Source organism: Ranitomeya variabilis, chromosome 5 (genome assembly GCF_051348905.1).
Source record: "Ranitomeya variabilis isolate aRanVar5 chromosome 5, aRanVar5.hap1, whole genome shotgun sequence".
Classification (NCBI taxonomy): domain Eukaryota; kingdom Metazoa; phylum Chordata; class Amphibia; order Anura; family Dendrobatidae; genus Ranitomeya; species Ranitomeya variabilis.
Window position 1 is genome coordinate 126,107,127 of NC_135236.1, and position 12,670 is coordinate 126,119,796.

The 12,670-nt window shown below is 41.9% G+C and overlaps 1 protein-coding gene across 1 annotated transcript in view; it reads right to left on the reverse strand.

Moving 5' to 3' along the window:
* Positions 1 to 5,529: 5,529 nt before the first annotated feature.
* MAP2K5 (mitogen-activated protein kinase kinase 5) overlaps positions 5,530 to 12,670 on the reverse strand; it is a 166,073-nt gene continuing 158,932 nt past the window's right edge. The window contains exon 22 of the mRNA XM_077263250.1: positions 5,530 to 6,065. Coding sequence (XP_077119365.1) covers positions 5,961 to 6,065 — 105 coding nt within the window. The 3' untranslated portion in view covers positions 5,530 to 5,960. The remainder of the gene's footprint in view (positions 6,066 to 12,670) is intronic.

The window sequence follows — 12,670 nt, forward strand, 5'->3', positions numbered from 1 at the left end:
AATTAGCAGCAGTCGCCTATTTTTGAATAAGCCAAAATAAGCATATAATCAGGACACACTGCAAAGGTGAAATACTGTGTAACACTATGAAGCTCTCATAAACAGACCAAAAGGTCTAGTGTGCATAAAACAAGGGAAAATAGATTGAAACACCTACTGCCAGTGCAGAACAAAAGATCAGCACAAGTTATGCAGTGATCCCATATATGTGGGCAATAATAGCCCGGATTGCAGAAGTATCACATGATAGACATCTATACCTTGAGGATGCACATAGGTAGGGTACAAGTCCACACTGCCAACCGTGCACGCCCTTACGCGCGTTTCGGAAGCCTTCATCAGGCTCCTAATCTACTTGTTACCTGCATTAAAGACAGCGGTCTTACATAGTCACCTTTATAAAAGACTCCTATCCACAGACTCAATTAATCAGACTCTAACCTCTACAACATGGACAAGAACCATAAGTAAGACGCTTGGTGAGAAGGAGACAACTGTTGGTGCAATAGTAAAAAAAATGGAAGAAATACAAAATGACTGAATCGATATCGATCTGGGGCACCATGCAAAATCTCACTTTGTGGGGTATCCTTGATCATGAGGAAGGTGAGAGATCACTACATGGTGGGGACTTTTTAATGATCTCAAGGCAGCTGGGAACACGGTCACCAAGAAAACCATTGGTAACACATTATGCCGTAAAGGTTTAAAATCCTGCAGTGCCCGCAACGTTCCCCTGTTCAAGAAGACACATGTGCAGGCCTGTCTGAAGTTTGCCAATGAACACCTGGATAATTCTGTGAGTGATTGGGAGAAGGTACTGTGGTCATGAGACAAAAATGGAGGTCTTTGGCATTAACTCAACTCGCAGTGTTTGGAGGTAAAGAAATGCTGCCTACGACCCAAAGAACACAGTCCCCACTGTCAAGCATGGAGGGGGAAACATTATGTTTTGGGGGGTGTTTCTCTGCTAAGGGCACAGGACTACTTCACCGCATCAATGGGAGGAATGGATAGAGCCATGTCCCGTAAAATCCTGAGTGACAACCTCCTTCCCTCCGCCAGGACATTAAAAATGTGTCGTGGCTGGTCTTCCAGCAAGACAGTGACCCAAAACATACAGCCAAGGCAACAAAGGAGTGGCTCAAAAAGAAGCACATTAGGGTTATGGTGCGGCCTAGCCAGTCTCCAGACCTTAATCCCATAGAAAACTTATGGAGGGAGTTGATGCTCCGAGTTGCCAAGCGACAGACTCAAAATCTCAATGATTTAGAGATGACTTGCAATGAGGAGTGGACCAAAATTCCTCCTGACGTGCGCAAACCTCATCATAAACTACAAAAAACGTCTGACTGCTGTGCTTGCCAACAAGGGTTTTGCCACCAAGCATTAATCCCTTTACCCCCAAGGGTGGTTTGCATGTTAATGACAGGGCCAATTTTTACAATTCTGACCACTGTACCTTTATGAGGTTATAACTCTGGAACGCTTCAACGGATCCCGGTGATTCAGACACTGTTCTCTCGTGACATATTGTACGAAAATTTGGTGAAAATTTTGAAAATATCGCAATTTTCCAACTTTGAATTTTCATGCCCTTAAATCACAGATACGTCACACAAAATACTTAATAAGTAACATTTCCCACATGTCTACTTTACATCAGCACAACTTTGGAACAAAAATTTTTTTTTGTTAGGGAGTTACAAGAGTTAAAAGGTGACCAGCAATTTCTCATTTTTACAATACCACCATTTTTTTTTAGGGATCACATCACATTTGAAGTCACTTTGAGGGGTCTATATGATAGAATATACCCAAGTGTGACACTATTCTAAAAACTGCACCCCTGAAGGTGTGCAAAACCACATTCAAGAAGTTTATTAACCCTTCAGGTGTTTCATAGGAATTTTTGGAATGTTTAAAAAAAATGAACATTTAACTTTTTTTGACAAAAAATTTACTTCTGATCCAATTTGTTTTATTTTACCAAGGGTAACAGGAGAAATTGGACCCCAAAAGTTGTTGTGCAATTTGTCCCGAGTACGCTGACACCCCATATGTGGGGGTAAACCACTGTTTGGGCGCATGACAGAGCCCAGAATGGAAGAAGCGCCATTTGACTTTTCAATGTAAAATTGGCTGGAATTGAGATAGGATGCCATGTCTCATTTGGAGAGCCCCTGATGTGCTTAACCATTGAAATCCCCCACAAGTGACACCATTTTGGAAAGTAGACCCCCTAAGGAACTTATTTAGATGTGTGGTGAGCACTTTGAACCCCCAAGTGCTTCACAGAAGTTTATAATGTAGAGCCGTGACACTTAAAAATCTTTTTTTTTTTCCACAAAAATGATCTTTTAGCCCCCAATTTTGTATTTTCCCAAGGGTATCTGGAGAAATTGGACCCCAAAACTTGTTGTGCAATTTGTCCTGAGTACGCTGATACACCATATGTGGGAGAAAACTACTGCTTGGGCGCATGGCAGAGTTCGGAAGGGAAGAAGTGGCGTTTTGGAATGCAGACTTTCATGGAATGGTTTGTGGGCGCCACGTTGCGTTTGCAGAGCCCCTGATGTACCTAAACAGTAGAAACCCCCCACAAGTGACCCCATATTGGAAACTAGACCCCCCAAGGAACTTATCTAGATGTGTTGTGAGAACTTTGAACCCCCAAGTGCTTCACTAAAGTTTATAATGCAGAGCCGTGAAAATAAAAAATCTTTTTTTTTCCCACAAAAATGATTTTTTTAGCCCGCAGTTTTGTATTTTTCCATGGGTAACAGGAGAAATTGGACCCCAAAAGTTGTTGTCCAATTTATCCTGAGTACGCTGATACCCCATATGTGAGGGTAAACCACTGTTTGGGCGCACGGCAGACCTCAGAAGGGAAGGCGCACCATTTTACTTTTTCAACGCAGAATTGTATGGATTTAGATCGGACATCATGTTGCGTTTGCAGAGCCCCTGGTGTGCCTAAACAGTGGAAACCCCCCAATTCTAACTCCAACCCTAACCCCAACACACCCCTAAGCCTGATACCAACCCTAACCACACCCCTAACCCCAACACACCCCTAACCACACCCCTAACCCTAATCCCAACCCCAACACACCCCTAACCCTAATCCCAACCCTAACCATACGCCTAACCCTGACACACCCCTAACCCAACCGTAAACGTAATCCAAACCCTAACCCCAACTCTAGCCCCAACCTTAAATTTAGCCCCATCCCTAACCCTAACTTTAGCCCCAACCCTAACCCTAAATTTAGCCCCAACCCTAACCCTAACTTTAGCCCCAACCCTAACCCTAATGGGAAAATGGAAATAAATACATTTTTTTATTTTATTATTTTTCCCTAACTAAGGCGGTGATAATGGGGGGTTTGATTTACTATTTATAGCGGGTTTTTATGTTTGGCAGCTGTCACACACTAAAAGACGCTTTTTATTGCAAAAAATATTTTTTGCGTTACCACATTCTGAGAGCTATAATTTTTCCATATTTTGGTCCACAGAGTCATATAAGGTCTTGTTTTTTGCGGGACGAGATGACGTTTTTAGTTTTTATTGGTATCATTTTGGGGCACATGACTTTTGATCGCTTTTTATTCCGATTTTTGTTAGGCAGAATGAACAAAAACCAGCAATTCGTGTATTTCTTTGGGGGGGGGGGGGGCGTTTATACCGTTCCACGTTTGGTAAAATTGATAAAGCAGTTTTATTCTTCGGGTCAGTACGATTACAGCGATACCTCATCTATATAATTTTTTATGTTTTGGCGGTTCTATACAATAAATACTATTTTATATAAAAAAAATATTTTTGCATTGCTTTATTCTGAGGGCTATAACTTTTTTATTTTTTCGCTGATGATGCTGTATGGCGGCTCGTTTTTTGAGGTACCAGATGACGTTTTCGGCAGTACAATGTTTATTTATATCTGTCTTTTTGATCGCGTGTCATTCCACTTTTTGTTCGGCGGTATGATGATAAAGCATTGTTTTTTGCCTAGTTTATTTTTTTTCCGGTGTTCACAGAAGGGGTTAACTAGTGGGACAGTTTTATAGGTCGGGTCGTTACGGACGCGGCGATACTCAATATGTGTATTTTTATTGTTTTTTTTATTTACATAAAGAAATGTATTTATTGGAACAATATTCTTTTTTATTTAAGATTTTCTTTTTTTTTTCTACACATGTAAATATTTTTTTTTAAACTTTTTAACTTTGTCCCAGTGTAGGACATCATGGTAAAGTGTCAGATTGCTGATCTGACACTTTGCAATGCAGTGTGTCAGATCGGCGATCTGACAGGCACTGCAGGAGGCTTGCCGGCAGGCGCTTGCAAGCCACTTCCCTGCAGGACCCGGAAGGAGCCCCGCGGCCACCTTGGATCCGGGGCCTGCAGGGAGGAGACGCTCAGAGCAACGCGATCACATCGCGTTGCTCCGAGGGTCTCAGGGAAGCATGCAGAGAGCCCCCTCCCTGCGCGATTCTTCCCTATGCCGCCGGAACGCTGCGATCATCTTTGATTGCAGTGTCCCGGGGGTTAATGTGCCAGGAGCGGTCCGTGACCGCTCCTGGCACATAGTGCCGGATGTCAGCTGTGATAGTCAGCTGACACCCGGCGGCGCTCTCCCCATGAGCGCGGCTGATCGCGTTAGACGTACTATCCCGTCGGTGGTCATACGGGCCCATACCACCTCGATGGGATTGTACGTCTAATGTCAGAAAGGGGTTAAGTCTTGCTTGCCAGAGGTATCAAATACTTATTTCTCACTGCAAAATACAAATACATTTACACAATGTGATTTTCTGGATTTTATTTTTGATATTCTATCTCTCAATAATGTTAAAATGAATTGCTTTATTAGGAATGTGACTCTTGGCACTGCACAGTGATGATTTACTATTAGAGATGAGCGATCCTAAACTCAAAAGTTCGCCGGTCGTACAGGAAAGTTAGTGTCTGGTGCTAAATGCCGAACACGTACTTTCTGCAGAAATCTGTTGCAATGTTTGGAGTTTCGGGGGAAATCCGTTGCAGAGACAAAACGAGAGAGAATTTGTTTCTTACACAGACCCAAAGTTCAGGCCCCCACTGTTTTCAATGGGGTTTGGGTTCTGGCTCAAGTTCAGGTAAAGTTGTAGTACCCAAACCGAACTTTAGAATAAAGTTTGGGTCGGGTACCAGGACTGGAACTTCCACGGGTCCGCTCATCCCTATTCGCTATGCATAGGCAGATTACAAAAGGTGAGGAACACATGAAGCTACCAATGGGTGATCAATCCTACTAAGAAAAAGTGCAAAAACATAGAAAGTTTATTAGACTGAAAAATGAGTGTGAGACATACATGTTATACTATATATATATATATATATATATATATATATATATATATATATATATATATATATAACAGAGGGATGCTTGGTGGTATAAGAGTGACTGCAATAGGATTACCACTTGTCACCTACAACACACCATTGTCATACATTCAAGAAAAGAAGAGACTCCTGAGACCTGTATAAATATGGCACTTTATGTAGCAAGTCCTGGAGGACGCAGTAATGCACTGGTGATCACGAGGAGTGAAATTTTGTCTGCACAGAACAAGTCCCAATCATCCTAATAGTGCGAATCGTGCGCTTTGTAACGGCAGATATGTTCCCTTACCCACTCTGCGGATGGCCTAGGCCGGCTTACAGTGCACTGTATATCGCAGAAGCTGGCTACGTCTTAGCGACGCTAACTCTCCTGTCTGATGCATTCTTCCTCAGATTCTCCACATATTTGGGATAAGTTACCAGTGGGCCACATTGGAGACACCATGTATTCCGCGTTACGGGTCTTTCAGAAGTCATATGGCTCATGCTTACAGTGCAATTAACACTAGCTTGACTGAGCTAGTCCATGAATATAGTCTGACTTGCTTCTTCCTTGGGTTGTCTTCTCACTCCTGGCTGTTCTGTGCCCGTCTCTCTTCTAACGCCCTGCAGACCCACATGGACACCACCTCCGTGTTCCCATCATCAAACTGAACGATGAACGGATGACCCTGTCAGAGAGAGATAAGACCATTATATCCTGAATCTCCACGCTGCATTACTCCCGACAGCTGCATTCCTCAGCACCCATTGCTCTAGCCATGAATTTTAATATCTGAGCATTATCACAGGACCGCTTGTCACTCATGTATATAAATGTCCTTCCAACCATAATATTCCGGTGCCTTTGTTCAGTCAATATCCAGGGATTTCTATTGGAAATGATCTTACATGTTTGTAATTCCTTTGTGGAACGAAAAAAAACTTCTCATATTCTATGCAATGAAAAGGCTTCTTTATCTAAAAATCGGACACGTCTCATCCTATAAACAAAGCCAATGGACTTAATGATGGGCGTGAAAAAATACAGCAAACTATTAATAAGGTTAAGGGCTTGTGCTCACGAACGTATAACTGGGACAAGTGATATCGGATATTAATCGAATAGCACACTGACCAATGTTATGTATTTGATGGGGCTGTGCAGATGGCCGATTTTTTTCACTGCCAAAATCTGTCTGTGAAAAAAAAAAAATCGCATCACGCGATTTTTGCGGATACATTACACTTGTCACGGGGGTACTGGGTAGACTACAGCTGATTACCCGGGCCCCTGCAATATCCCTCAAACTAGGGAAACCCTGTCTGTCCCTCTCCCAGAGTTTACACTGAAGGTGTGCATGTCTGGGCCACCAGGCCTGACCCTGACTCCTGTTTCAGTACTAAGCTGAAACCTCCACCCGCCACCCAGTGATAAGATCTCTCACCAACCCCTACAGAAAGCAGAGACAGGGAAAACTAAAAACGCACCACGCCACAGACACACAGGAAAACACTATAATGTGCACAGGGCAAAACAAATACAAATATAGGAAGGAGAAATATGACAAAGGATAATACACCACCAGATACGATATTTCCTCTCCTAGACCACCACTCCAGACCGAGATCACCAGGCACAAGACACAAGCTATAATCGGCGACGCCCAAAGCCCAGCAAAACTATTTAAAGGCAATGGGCGTGACTAAGCCTCCAACCCGAGTACCAGCCAGATTAACCCCGGACAATCTGGATCAATCTAGCCAGCGCCACTGAGCATATAGTGGACGAATGAGGAATTACCGCTGTCTGTCGGACGCCCTAGTGTGAACAGCGTCCGATATGACAACCCTTCTGTAACATAGGAAACTGTAAATGGTCCAAGAAGTGATTAATAGCTGCTTAGTACAAAAACGGATTGTATATTGACAGCACTCGGATTGACAAAAGAATCTCCCACTTTGCTGGACTGAAAATTGGACCGATTTTGTTATACTGTTGTGTAACCCTAGCCTAATAATAAGTAATGTCCTAAGCTCCTAAGCAGAGGATTAGGTAAGATGTGTTAAATTCAAAAGGTAAATCATATACAATCATGGCCAAAAGTGATGGCACCATTGAAATTGCTCCAGAAAATGATGAATTTCTCCCACAAATTTATTGCAATTACATATTTTGTTATGCACGTTTATTGTGTATTGGAACAATACAAAAAAATTTGAAAAAGGGAAAACTGGACATATTTTCACACAAAACCCTAAAAATAGGCAGGACAATATTGGTGCACATCATTTGGAATAAATAACTGCAACCAATCACTTCCTATAACCATCAACAAGCTTCTTACACCACTCAACTGGAATTTTGGGCCACTCTTCTTTTGCAAACTGCTCCAGGTCTCTCATATTTGAAGGGCATCTTCTCCTACCAGTAATTTTAAAATCTCTCCACAGGTATCAATGGGATTTAGATCTGGACTAATTGCTGGCCACTTCACAACTATCCCAGTGCCTTGTTTCCATCCATTTCTGGGTGCTTCTTGAAGCATGTCTGGGGTCATTATCATGTTGGAAAACCCCTGACCTAAGATACAAACCCAGCTTTCTGACACTAGGCACTACATTGTGACTCAAAATCTCAAGATAATCTTCGGATTCCATGATGACTTGCACACAGTCAAGGCACCCAGTACCAGAAACAGCAAAACAACCCCACAACCTTCACCATATTTGACTGTACATACTGTGTTCTATTATTTGTAGGCCTCATTCCGTTTTTGGTAAACAGTAGAACTATGTGCTTTACCAAAAGCTCTCACTTGGTCTCATCTGTCCATCAGACTATTTCCCAGAAGGATTTTGACTTGAGTACATTTTTGCAAACTGCAGTCTAGCAGTTCTCTGTGTCAGCAGCGCGTCCTCCTTTAAGTGTCGAAGGATAGTTCACGCTGACACTGATGCACCCTGAGTCTGCAGGACAGCTTGAATTTCTTCATTGGGGCTGCTAATCCGGACTATCCTGAGTTGCAACCTTTCATCAATTTTTCTCTGCCGTCCTCATCTGGGGAGATTAGCTACAGTGCCATGGGTTTTCAACTCCTTATGTTGCGCACCGTGGAAAAAGGACCATCAAGATCTCTAGAGATAGAGTACTTGCAATCCTCAAATTGTTGATATTGTTCAATAATTTTGATTCTCAAGTCCTCAGACAGTTCTCTTCTCCTCTTTCTTTCTGTTCTCTATGCTTAGTGTGGCACACACAAACACACAATGCAAAGATTTCAGTCAACTTCTCCTTTTTATCTGGTTTCAGGTATGATTTTGATATTGCCCCACCTGTTACTTGCCAAAGGTGAGTTTGAGTGAGCATCACATGCTTGAAACAAAGCTATTTAACTACAATATTGTCTGGCCCATTTTTGGAGTTGTGTGTAGATTTTGTCCAATTTGCCTTTATTTTTCTGTTTTTTGTGTTGTTCCAATACACACAAAAGGAAAAACGTGTGTATAACAAAATGTGTATAACTGCAATAATTTTCTGGGAGAAATACTTCATTTTCTGGAACAATTTCAAGGGTGCCAACATTTTAGGCATTATATATTTTATCATTAAGAAACAAAAATTAAATATATTATATATATATATATATATATATATATATATATATATATATATATATATATATATATATATATGTATATATATATATATGTATATATATATATATATATATATATTTTTTACACTCCTGAGAGACATGGAACTTTAAAAGAGGTTGTCTAGGCATAATACAACTATGCAAAGGGGATGGGGTATGTTTAAAATAAACTCAGCCATACTCACCTCTTGGCACTCGTCTGGATCTAGTGGAGACAGGAAATGGTGATATCACCGTTCCATCAGTTGGCGGACTACTGAAGCCTTTGAGTGGCTTCCGCGTTCAGGCGGCTTGAATAGCAAGTCATTGTATGTATTAAGGCAACACGCTACTCAATGTTACCTTTCTGATACAGTGAGACACAAGCCGTAGAGGTCCAGCAGCAGATCTAACTGTGACATCACCTTTTTTTGTCTCTGCGCAGAACACAGAGCGCGGCCCAAAAATTCAGTGCACCTGCCCATCGACTTGTTTTCCATCCATATCCACATTCCTTTGGCTCCTGCTAAGTCACAGCAGTCAATAAAAGGAAGAGTGTGAGATACAAGCAAGTGGGAAGGAGAACTGAGTGGCTTGGCCATGCCAAGGGTGCACACAGTGCATGTTCTTAGTTTGAGCAGTCATTTTGTGTGGACATGCTCCTTTTAAATGATTCCAGGACTCTTATAGATCATAAAAATAGTAACAGTTCTCTCTATATAAAAGAATATATATATATATATATATATATATATATATATATATATATATACAGTGGGGCAAAAAAGTATTTAGTCAGTCAGCAATAGTGAAAGTTCCACCACTTAAAAAGATGAGAGGCATCTGTAATTTACATCATAGGTAGACCTCAACTATGGGAGACAAACTGAGAAAAAAAAATCCAGAAAATCACATTGTCTGTTTTTTTATCATTTTATTTGCATATTATGGTGGAAAATAAGTATTTGGTCAGAAACAAACAATCAAGATTTCTGGCTCTCACAGACCTGTAACTTCTTCTTTAAGAGTCTCCTCTTTCCTCCACTCATTACCTGTAGTAATGGCACCTGTTTAAACTTGTTATCAGTATAAAAAGACACCTGTGCACACCCTCAAACAGTCTGACTCCAAACTCCACTATGGTGAAGACCAAAGAGCTGTCAAAGGACACCAGAAACAAAATTGTAGCCCTGCACCAGGCTGGGAAGACTGAATCTGCAATAGCCAACCAGCTTGGAGTGAAGAAATCAACAGTGGGAGCAATAATTAGAAAATGGAAGACATTCAAGACCACTGATAATCTCCCTCGATCTGGGGCTCCACGCAAAATCCCACCCCGTGGGGTCAGAATGATCACAAGAACAGTGAGCAAAAATCCCAGAACCACGCAGGGGGACCTAGTGAATGAACTGCAGAGAGCTGGGACCAATGTAACAAGGCCTACCATAAGTAACATACTACGCCACCATGGACTCAGATCATGCAGTGCCAGACGTGTACCACTGCTTAAGCCAGTACATGTCTGGGCCCATCTGAAGTTTGCTAGAGAGCATTTGGATGATCCAGAGGAGTTTTGGGAGAATGTCCTATGGTCTGATGAAACCAAACTGGAACTGTTTGGTAGAAACACAACTTGTCGTGTTTGGAGGAAAAAGAATACTGAGTTGCATCCATCAAACACCATACCTACTGTAAAGCATGGTGGTGGAAACATCATGCTTTGGGGCTGTTTCTCTGCAAAGGGGCCAGGACGACTGATCCGGATACATGAAAGAATGAATGGGGCCATGTATCGTGAGATTTTGAGTGCAAACCTCCTTCCATCAGCAAGGGCATTGAAGATGAAACGTGGCTGGGTCTTTCAACATGACAATGATCCAAAGCACACTGCCAGGGCAACGAAGGAGTGGCTTCGTAAGAAGCATTTCAAGGTCCTGGAGTGGCCTAGCCAGTCTCCAGATCTCAACCCTATAGAAAACCTTTGGAGGGAGTTGAAAGTCCGTGTTGCCAAGCGAAAAGCCAAAAACATCACTGCTCTAGAGGAGATCTGCATGGAGGAATGGGCCAACATACCAACAACAGTGTGTGGCAACCTTGTGAAGACTTACAGAAAACGTTTGACCTCTGTCATTGCCAACAAAGGATATATTACAAAGTATTGAGATGAAATTTTGTTTCTGACCAAATACTTATTTTCCACCATAATATGCAAATAAAATGATAAAAAAACAGACAATGTGATTTTCTGGATTTTTTTTTCTCAGTTTGTCTCCCATAGTTGAGGTCTACCTATGATGTAAATTACAGACGCCTCTCATCTTTTTAAGAGGTGGAACTTGCACTATTGCTGACTGACTAAATACTTTTTTGCCCCACTGTATATATGTGTGAAAAGTGGTACAGTTACCATTTGGTAATGGCAATGAGATCCTTGCTTTGGATAAATTAACCCCTTGAATTATTTTGCTCAGTGTAATTACTGGTGTCAGGAGAGCAACAGATATAGAAGATATTATACGGCAAACAGCCAGTCCTATGTGAAATTAAAGCTTCCCGCTGTACATTTTATATTACGCATGGTTATCTACGTGTTGAGTAGAAATAATTTGGTTTTTATTTACCCCTGGACTGACCTAGTCCTGTCAGGAGGCCTCGGAGCCTGTGTGACGTCTTGGCACGAATCAGTAGCTGCTTCTCATCTCTGGCAAGTGATACAGTTCTAGGGTCAGCAAGTGGCATTTGTGAACCTCTTCGTGAAATGCTGCGTGCATTAATCATCCTGCCGCCCGCTCAGCCAGGCCCACCTGACTGCTACAATCAGGCACCATACTGCCCCTGGGACTCCCTGCACAATCTTAATTGTTTCTAGGCCTTGATGGTCTTTTAATCCAAGATTAATTTATGCATTTTTAAATAACTCTCCTTATGATTAATAAGCTTGAAAATTAAAAGGAGTTGGAAGCAATTATCATAAGCGGTTGGTCATAACCTCATTAAGGGGAGGAGGAGTGGTTACTTAAAATACATGGAGCAATTTTCCATAATTCTCCAGATTGAGACAATACTTGAACTGAAAGGTCAGAAAATCCTTTGGCGACATGATGACAGGGTTAGGTGATGGGCTGCCAGGCACTGTTCTCAGACTCATGCTGATCATTGATGCATTACCGGGGCAGCGGCAGAACATTCCCTGTCATACCGCTAACCGCATCGCTATAATGCAATGTAAAGGGTTTAATTACAGGCGGTATATACGTTACTGCTCTGTTACCATGGCACTCCTCTGCGGTAGGTTGTGATGGCTCATTAAATCTGCTAAATTTATTGTGCCGACAGTGGGTGAAGGTTTCAGCGCTACTTATCATTAAAAAACATTGTCCAGTATTGTCCATTAATTTTTCTGCGATCTTCAGGATGACCCTCAGTGCTGGCTATGGAAATGGTATTTATGACAACTGCTCACATCCTTCTTAAGTGTGCTCAGACAACCCGTCCGTCTAGTCCATATGTAGCTGGAAAATAAACTTAAAGGACGGCGCTCTAAGTGCCATGATTTGTGTTAGGACTCGTTCACACCACAGTATAAATCGGCTGCGGCGATTTCACTCCGAAATCAGATGGGTGCGGGAAAAAAAAATAAATAAATCGGATGCCAGACG